Source organism: Hakea prostrata, chromosome 7, assembly GCF_041222555.1.
Source record: "Hakea prostrata isolate BN-2017 chromosome 7, UWA_Hpros_2, whole genome shotgun sequence".
In the NCBI taxonomy this organism is placed as follows: domain Eukaryota; kingdom Viridiplantae; phylum Streptophyta; class Magnoliopsida; order Proteales; family Proteaceae; genus Hakea; species Hakea prostrata.
In genome coordinates this window covers 61,998,945-62,008,626 of record NC_142606.1, presented here as the reverse complement: position 1 = coordinate 62,008,626, position 9,682 = coordinate 61,998,945, and the positions used below count along the sequence as shown (strand labels likewise).

The window sequence follows — 9,682 nt, the reverse complement described above, 5'->3', positions numbered from 1 at the left end:
CCCCATATTGGTATAATCATATTTAGGGGTAAAAATATCCAAAGAGATGAAAAACCACTATTTTTGTAATGCAAACTCAATTTTAACTAGTTTTATTAAGTGAAACTTTGAGTAGTTATTTTTGTAAAAAGAAACATAAAAGTAGTTAATCACGTAATTTTTCCATTATTTGGCTATAAGGGTACAACTTGAAGATGTATCTATTCGGTCTCTTCTCTGCCCCTTATAATTTCTCTTCTGCCGTTTGCAGATTTTGTTTTTCCTTTCAATCTCAACTAGATTATTCATCTTCCTTCTCAAAAAAAAAACAATTCAGACAACCGGCTACGGTCTCAACTTTCAAGGGAATAGACCACAGAAGCAGACTTATTCTGGTTCTGTTTCCCAGATTAGATGATTAATCTGATCCATGATGAATAACAAAATCATTTCTTTTTGAAGAAAAGACAAGAGCATACCACTCAGAATGTAAAATAAAAGAGGTATAAGTACATGAGCTAGATCTTTTTCTTGATTGGAAACATAAGCTAGATCTTACAAGCGTAGAGAGTTAAGACAGAAACATTCTAATGGGCTCATGAGAGAGAGTAGTTACATTACAACATGCTCATGGTCTAGAAAGTTTCTTCGTCTCTAGGGAGAAGAGCGTGAGACCTGACAATGAAGAAGTTCTCGTAGATTAAACCGGCAAGTCCACCACCTACAAGCGGTCCAACCCAGTAGACCCAATGATCTGTCCAGACACCGGTGACTAAGGCCGGTCCAAAAGATCTAGCCGGGTTCATAGAAGCCCCTGAATAAGCTCCACCAGCCAATATGTTGGCACCCACCAACAACCCAATTATCAGTGGACCAAACCCATCCAGAGCACCCTTTTTCGGTTCAACAATGGTCGCATAGACTGTGAAAAGCAATGAGAAAGTTAGAACTATTTCCATTATCACTCCTTGTAAGCTTCCCATCCCACTGGCAAGTGTGTGAGCTGGTACTTCCTGCAATCATAGAACAAATCTGTAAGCTTCTACGGGCATCGATTCACAATCGAATGTGCCCATTTGAGGTATGCACAGCAATACCTGTCCTCCGGTGAGGTATTTAAGGAGAATACAAGCAAGGGAAGAAGCAAGCAACTGATCCATGCAGTAGAGGACAGATCTAACAATGGTGATATGACCCCCGACAGCAAGTCCCAAAGTGACGGCGGGGTTGAGGTGGCCACCGGAAGTGTGGAAGCCGGCGGAGACCATGACAGCTACGATCAGCGCATGCGCCACTGCAACCACGAACAAGGCTACCAGGGAATCTCCAAGCATCTTACCTAGATTGATTAAGAGAATATATAGATGAGCTAAACAGTTTAAAATATGGGATCAGAGGAGAGAGAATAACACAATTTCATGTAGCCAACTGAGTGTAGAGAGAGAGAGAGAGGAGAGACTTACTGGTGGTCATGGCGGCGCCGACACCGGCAAAAACAAAAAGGAATGTACAGATGAACTCGGCGACCAGTGCCTTGAGGCAGTCTGGCTGGGTTGACTCTCGATGATTGCCAAACGCGATCTTCCCCATCTCTACCACCTAATCAAACTATTACCAAACTCCCAACACAGATCTGGTAGAGTTGATAAAAGCTTTGAGGAGCAGCGATGAGATTATAAATGGACAAGTGATGAGGCTTTCCACTCATATAGATCAGTAGCTGTATGGTCTAGTAATAGGTGCCTACTTGAACAGGGCAGATCTCGAACGTTAGTCTCGCAGGTAGTTAAAAGCGAGACCCACGAATCTCGACTATTGACAGTACAATACACTGAAGTTGAACACTATTTGCACATTCATCACCATGCATGAAAACTTGTACTTTACTATTTTTTTATGGACCAAAAAAATTTCCTTTTGTTAGGTAATAATGGACAAAAAAATATTTCATTTTTGTATTTTGTGGGGTGGGTATTTTTATAAGATTCTCGTAGTATTTTTATGAGATTTTCGAATCATGATACATGATATTTTTGAGATATTGTGATCTTTCCATCCTTGTAATGAGAACATTTGAATTTTGAAAATTCCATATATCACAATCCTAGAGGAAGCTACCCTCACAACATCTAATTAAAGGCTCATACATTCACATGTTATGAAGGTTGACCATGACATTAATGCTTAAGTTAAAGTTAGCGATTCAGTTTCAACTGTAGGGCGTATTATGGTTGTACTTCTCTAATACCATCAATGTTGTAATAGAAAGCAAAATTACGCTCCATCTATCGAGTTAGATCGTCCACTCAAATTACGCTCTTCCCACACTTTTTTTTTCTTTTTCCGTTAAAGGGTTTTATGTATTAAAAAGCAAAAGAATTATACAAAATCAATCATACGTAAAAGAATCATAGCTTATACTCGCGACAATAGTCGCCCTCAATACACTCAGCCTTACTGGTTCCAACTCTTTTATAGACAAAGAAATACATTAGAATCTGAACCTAGGACATCTAGAAGCGTTTATATATAGTTCACCCATTATAGTTGCTATCCAACGAAAACTATTCTCAAAATTTCCTTGTCTGGCTACACAAAAATTTTGGACCGTTTCTTGATTTGTGCGTGTCATCCTTGTGCAAGAGCAAGGAGAATCTTCTTTGTATCATTCCAATTTTATCGAGAAAAAAAACTTCTCATACTTTACCATTACATATTAAAAAAATCCATTTATAATCTATTTTATTTATATTTAAAGGTAAAACTCCTCTTAAATATATGATGCAGGATTAAGAGAAATACCATCCTCTACCGTAGGATTGAAAAATGCAAACTCATGTATATTCGTTTAGCTCTCTACCATCTTTAATCATAGATTCATATCATCATTCCGACCCCCCCACACACAAAAAGGTCAAACAGACAAGCTTTGTTGTTTTCTGATTTTCAAGTGGCCATTTTAAAAGTGCTGGTGTGACAATACATCCTCTCTCTCTCTTTCCTTATCTTTTGCTGTTCTACAACTTTTTAAATTCTTCTTTCTTGTCATGGACACATATAGTGCTATTTCTTTATGGGTAATTTTACTTATAAATAGTTGAGCATGTGTAGACAAATGGACGTACACTCATAATGACAGCAAAGCCATTAGGCATTGATTGAGAATGGGACTTCCATTTCCTTTCATGTCCTATTCTATCACTTTCCAGTCTCTCTGACTTTGAGCCACTCAGGCCAACGGGTTGAGATTCCATTCGAGCTTACGTGTAACTTATTTTATTTTTGGTACGAAACTGAAAAAACTTCATTCATGAACTTGAAAAGAAATACAGACACATCAAAAGAAAGATAGAAATACAAAAGATAAATGTATGAAAACACAAGGTTCGATCTGAACCAAGGAATGAAAATTGACCAAATATCATACATGCAACAGACAAGGTCATCCTGGCTAAGGAATGGGTAGAGCCCAAGCCCTTAGAATGGTGGTTGTAACAACCATTACACCGATTAAGCACAATGGATACACCATACGTATCCTCCATCACAAACGCCCAAAGAGGCGACACGCCACAAATGCAGACATAGACACGTCACAAGGGCAGAAATACACGCCACAAGGGCGGAGAGATGACACGCCACAATGGTGGAGAGATAACACGCCACAAGGGCGGGAATAACAGCCATGACGAAAACACACCGACGGCAACCATCAACACGAGACTCTCGCACCAGCAAAACTTCCAGATCCACGGGAGATACTTCCAGCTCCGGCGTAAAACCTTTAGACCTGCGGAATGCACTACCAGATCTCGCATCAACCTGAAACTTTTTTTTTTTTTTCCCCATTCAAACAACTTGAAACCTAATTGGGAAAAAGAGAGAAACAGAGAGAGAGAGAGAGGGAGAAACCGAGTGTTGTCTTTTTTTTTTTTTTTTTTTTTTCTTTTTCCCATAAACAGTACTTTACAGGGAGAGAGTCGGGGAAGGCGCACAACACAAAGAGGTGTAGATGGAGAAGACGCACAGAGAGGCGGAGAGAGGAGGTGAGGGAGCAACACAGAAGTGAGAAACTGAAACAAAGAGGCGGAGAGAGGAAGAGACGAGGTGAGGGAGCAGCACAGAAGTGAGAAACCGAAACAGAGAGGCAGAGAGAGGAAGAGAGGAGGTGAGGGAGTAGATCTGAAGGTTTATGGGTGGAGCTGGAGAGACAGAGCTCTCCACCTCAAAGAGCGGCGGCAATGTTCGGTTCCTTCAGAGCGAGTTCTTCAGAGCAGTGGTACTAGGGTTTCGGTTACCTCATCGCTTGACAGTCATGCGCATTAACTAAAGCAAGTTCGCAATGATTCGAGGCTATGTGTAACACTAGCTTTTTTTTAGGCTACGTTTGTTTGCGAAGGTAGGCTGAGAAAAAAAAACATGTGGACCCCATGTGTAGTGAAGTAAGGGAAAAGAAAATGAAAAGAAAAAAAGTATGAAAAAAGGTTAATTGTAGGTTCTATATTTTACTTTTCCACACTTTTTTACAAAATTTCACACATTTTATGGGATTTTGAAAAGGTTTTGGGGAAAAAATTGGGTTGCCACCGCAAACAACCAAACAATGTACACTTTTAGGATTTAAAAGAAAAGTAACAAAAAATTGTTTTTTTCAAAAATTTTCCCACCCCTTTTTTCCCATCCCACCTTTATTCCAGCAAACAAATGTAGCCTTAAGGTTGTGTACATATAGAATTATCTCATCCTCGTCATCTCATTTTGTTTTTGAAAACTATTAGGCGTCAGATGATTTTTCATCATTTCTCTACTTGTCTCAAATTTGAATTATTTTCTATTATTATTATTATTATTTATCTTATTTGAATTCTTTCCATTCATCCTTCCTCCCAAAAATTCTTTCCATACCATCTAATCCTTCCATTTCGTCAGTATCCTAATTTGGCTTGATTGGTTTCTCCTATTGAAACATTTCAGTACATTGTATTTTCATATAAACATTTCCATATGTTGTATTTTCATGTTTTATATCTTTATTTTAATGTTCATTGTTAGCTAACAGAATGGACGTATGCTGCCTATATATTTGAGTTTCTCTCATATGAAATCATTCAACCATTTTTCCTATTGAGGTTGTCTTAATATGGTATCAGCCTAAAACATGATTTTGCATTTTAATTAACCACGTCTTCTTCTTCCTCATCTTTTACCGCCTCTTCAATGGCTACTACTACTAAGTTTGTTGATTTGGATTCCTTTTCTCCAGATATCCTTCATCACTAAGACAATTCGGGTGATATTTTGGTCACCCAACCATTGAAGGGTGATAGTTATTCGACTTAGAGACGTGCTATGCATATGGATTTAGAAGCGAAAAGCAAACTTCAATTCATTGACGGATCTCTTTCAAAACATGTTTCTGATTTAGTTTTGCTTCCTCAATGGTTCCATAATAACATTATGGTTTTTTCATGGCTCGTCAATACTCTTGTTCCTGATATTGCTCATAGTGCTCTTTATGCCTCTACTGCTCATGACGTTCGGGACGACCTTGAGGCTCATTATTCTCAACAAAATGCACTCCGCATCTTTGAAATTCGTCCTGCCATTTCCACTCATCAACAAGGCACGTCTTGATTGGCACATGTGGTCTTTTGAAGAAGCATTACAATCTTATTCATAGAGATTAGCTTCTTGAATTTCTGATGAAACTTAATGATTTCTATGGTTCACTTCATAGCCAATTATTTTTTATGGACCCTTTGCCGATGGTGAATCATACTTACTATCTCTGACTTCAAGATGAGCGTCATCGCACAATTCATGAGGCTATTGCTCCCACTCCCACGCACTCTGCCTTGATTGACACATATTCTCGTTATAGTTCCAAAAATGGTACTAAGAAATACTATCATTGTTACTTTTGTGGCTTGGATGGCCATTCGGAATCCAGTTGTTTTAAGAAACGTGAGTATCCTTCCAAATGCGCTACAAAGTCCACCGCACCATCATCTCCAATGGTTCATTCTCTTGCTACAACTGTGGTCCCTTCTGCTGTTGCACCATCTTTTACCACAAATCAGTACTATAAACTTCTATCTCTGTTGGAACCTGGTAACATTACACCCTTGGCAAATGCTATAGGTAAAGTATCTTCTCTATGAGTTATTGATTCTAGCGCTAGTCTTCATATGGTTTCAGATTTATCTTTATTTCATTCAGATGGTCTTGTTCCCCACACTCAATCCATTTGTCTTCCAAATGGTGGTTTTGCTCCTGTTACACATATTGGGAATTGTAATCCCATACCCACTTTACCTCTCACGGACGTCTTACATGTTTATTCCCTTGGTTTTAATTTGTTATCTGTCACCCAATTTACCCAACAATTTCATTGTTTCCTAACTTTTCATCATGATCATTGTGTGATATAGGACCAATGCACGAAGGAGAGGATTGGGTTGGGTAAGGCGTACAATGGACTTTATTATTTGGAGTTGGATCATCCCATTACTGCTGTTATTTTTCCCTCCCCAAGACCTTTGGCATTTTCGTTTAGGCTATCATCTTTAAAAGTTTCTAGTTATTTTGCACGTTTGGATCCGAATATTTCTTTTCATAAAAGTTGTGTTTGCTCTATTTGTCCTTTGGCTAAGCAAACTCGACTTCCTTTTCCATCTAGTACAATTTCTATCACCTCTTGTTTTGAATTAATAAAATGTGACTCTACTGATTATATAATGGTGGGGTGACGATAGTATTATTGTACGATTTTTTCAAGTAGAGGAAAATTGGACTTTTGGTTTACACTCCGGCGGTTATATTGTTTATTATTCAAATGATGTGTTTAGGAGAATATTTCAATATTTACTTAAAAATTGACATACAAATTCATCTGCGAACCACTTGAGAATATTGTACGATTTTTTCAAGTGTCATTTGCTTGTTAAAAAATAAACTTTAGAGCAAATTGTACCGGCACCTCAAACTAGAGGCCTTAAAAACTAACACCCCACTTTATGTTTAAAAGACATAGACACCCCAAAATTGGATTTTCATTTGACACATTAGTCCAATTTGTAATTGAAAATTGTAAAATCACTATTTTTTTTCCTTCATATTTTGATAGGGATATTTTTGGAAAAGAAAATAAACAGTGATATAATGGTTTTCAATGATAAATTGGACTAATGTGTCAAATAAAAATCCAATTTTAGGGTGTCTATGTTTTTTAAGCATAAAGTGGGGTGTCAGTGCTTTAAGGCCTCCAGTTTGAGGTGCCAGAACAATTTGCTCTAAACTCTAATTCAAACTCTTTTTAACAATTTTCTATAGTTGGACAATCAAGTTCACCCTCACAATACTTGCAACATGCCAAAGGATCCTTTCCTTCCCGAGTGATATAGACCATCCACATAACATGAGACTCTCTATCCTTTCTATAGGAGGCTATACTTCTCTTCCTGTGGAACCTGTGCGATCTCCATGTTGCATCTAGGTTTGACCTTTTGGGTGAATCTTGGTTGAACCTCATGAATTGAACTAGAACCTAAAGCCTACTCATGGGAAAGAAAGAAAGAAAAAAAAAAAAGTGAGAGTGGACCAAGTGTGGTGGTCAAGTAACCACCTCTAACAATCAAGCTATATGATGAATGCAACACTGTTTAGTGATTGTGGTGTTAAGGGCTCAAAAGTGAGGAGTTGCAAAACTGAAATGAAAAATAATGACGTGGTGCGCGCAAGTTGGTGCCTAAAGCGGTTAAAAGACCCAACTTCCCTAGGGGAGGTCTTGGGTTCGCACCCACTTGGCAGAATTAATATAAAGCTCCTCCCTGAGGAAGTAAATCATGGTGCACACAAAGCTGGCCCGGATGAACCTCAGTTCCCAAAAAAATAATGACGGTTCATGTGATAACCTGTCCCAAAAAAACATAATAATTAAATTAAAATTAATTAATTATTTAGTATTATCATGATCTTAAAATTCTTTTTTTATAACCTTGCACATGAGGTGATCATTAGTGGGTTTATTACGTTTAATATTCTATTTGGCAAATACAAATATAACCTTAATGTCACAATTGTTATCAAGTTGCCATTGTTCAAGTTTCTATATTAGTAAATTTTCAGTTGTTAATACCTCCTTTTATTTCTGTTTAGTAAACTTGAGTTGGGACCCTATGGATATAGATAAAGATAAGAGAAAAACCTACACGCATATGAGGTTATGTAGGGAATTGGTGAAATGATATAGAATTGATGTATCTTGAGGAAATGCCATGTCAGCATTATCACATTAATGCCACCTCAACCTCCATTGGTTTTGACAATAACAAATACAAGGTAATAATGTGTGCTTTGAGTTATGTGTGCTTAGAATCACGCCAAGTGCAATGGAACAAGCACATCTCAAAAGAGTATGTCCAAGTCCAAGTCAAAGTGGAAATGAAGACTAAATCAAGTTAAGCATGAAGAATGAAGTACAAGAAGACTCAAGAGCAAGAATGAAGATCAAATCAAGTTCAAGATAAAGACTTAGTATATTTAAGACCTAGGATACACATTATGCACACATGAATGCAAGTGCATTCATTTTTGATGAAATCATTTGTGTCATGTCGTTAGAATGACATAGGACATGTTAGGTAGGTCAATTTGGACTTAGGATTGGTTAGGAGCACAAAAAACTTCAAGAAAAGTTAAATATGCACTTGTTGAAAAAGCATGAAAAGGCTAGCCATTTGAGCTAAAATGGCGAGCCATTTCGTTTAGAAACCCAATTTTTGCATTTTGTCCATAAATGAACCAACGGTCATATTAATTGCTATATTGCTTAGTGACTCGTCATTTGGCCCAAACGTCTCGCCGTTTTGGATAGAATGTTGGCTTGTTTTCTTTCTATTAGGGTTTGGTTTATGGGACGTTTTGGGCTTCTATTTAAGCCAAACACCCTGTTTGAGAACTTCTACTTTGCACATCGAACACACCAACCACAAACCCACTCAAGCTCTCAAGTTACTTGGAATTTATAGTGTTATTGCTCTCTCACCCTCTCTCAATCCTGAAGGACATTCCAAAGTGTCAAAGCAAGTTCATTAGAGCCAAGCTTGAGGTGATTAAAGGCAATAGCGGTGCATACATCCAATCTTGGACATTCACTCTTATTTGCATCACTCACTTGAGGGGATAAAGTGTCACACCACTTGTCAGGTTGGCTATTTTCAATTCTAGTCTAGGTAGATTAAAGTTGATTGAGAGTGCTCTTGCTCGTGAACCAAGATTATAAAAGGGTGTTCTTGCCCCACAAAAAGGATAGAAGGGTTTGATTCTTTACTTACCTTATTGAAAGAGATTCATTAGTGGAAATCTCTCTTGAGGCTACAAGAAGAGTGGATGTAGACATGAAAAGTTGAACCACTATAAAACTTGTGTGTTGTAGATGATGCAATTGTTCATTTACTTTAAATTTTCCTATTCAATATTGTATGATAATTAATCAAAAAATTAGGTTAATCCACTAGTTGCAATCTATTTACTCCCCCCGCCCCCCTTGCTCTAGGTTGTATTTGCAATGTGGAATGGTACAATCTATCACCACCATGTAATACTTCAACATAAAATTGTTCTCATCTAATCTCTTTTACTACATGTATGACCAATTGGCAAATCAAGATAAATGAAGTTAAGAAATCAAGATACAAGAATT

The 9,682-nt window shown here is 37.6% G+C and overlaps 1 protein-coding gene and 1 non-coding gene across 2 annotated transcripts; both read right to left on the bottom strand.

Annotated features, from left to right (window-relative positions):
- Positions 1–339: 339 nt before the first annotated feature.
- Positions 340–1,792, bottom strand: TIP4;1 (tonoplast intrinsic protein 4;1). The gene is made up of 3 exons (XM_089162298.1): positions 1,443–1,792; positions 1,077–1,318; positions 340–992 (listed from the first exon to the last, which is right to left on the bottom strand). The coding sequence occupies exons 1-3, from the start codon at positions 1,567–1,569 to the stop codon at positions 615–617; spliced, it is 747 nt and encodes a 248-aa protein (XP_089018424.1). The 5' UTR covers positions 1,570–1,792; the 3' UTR covers positions 340–614.
- A 783-nt stretch (positions 1,793–2,575) lies between these two features.
- On the bottom strand, positions 2,576–2,677 carry LOC149011603 (U6 spliceosomal RNA). Its single transcript, XR_016174878.1, has one exon. It is a non-coding gene; the product is annotated as a U6 spliceosomal RNA (small nuclear RNA).
- Positions 2,678–9,682: the final 7,005 nt, after the last annotated feature.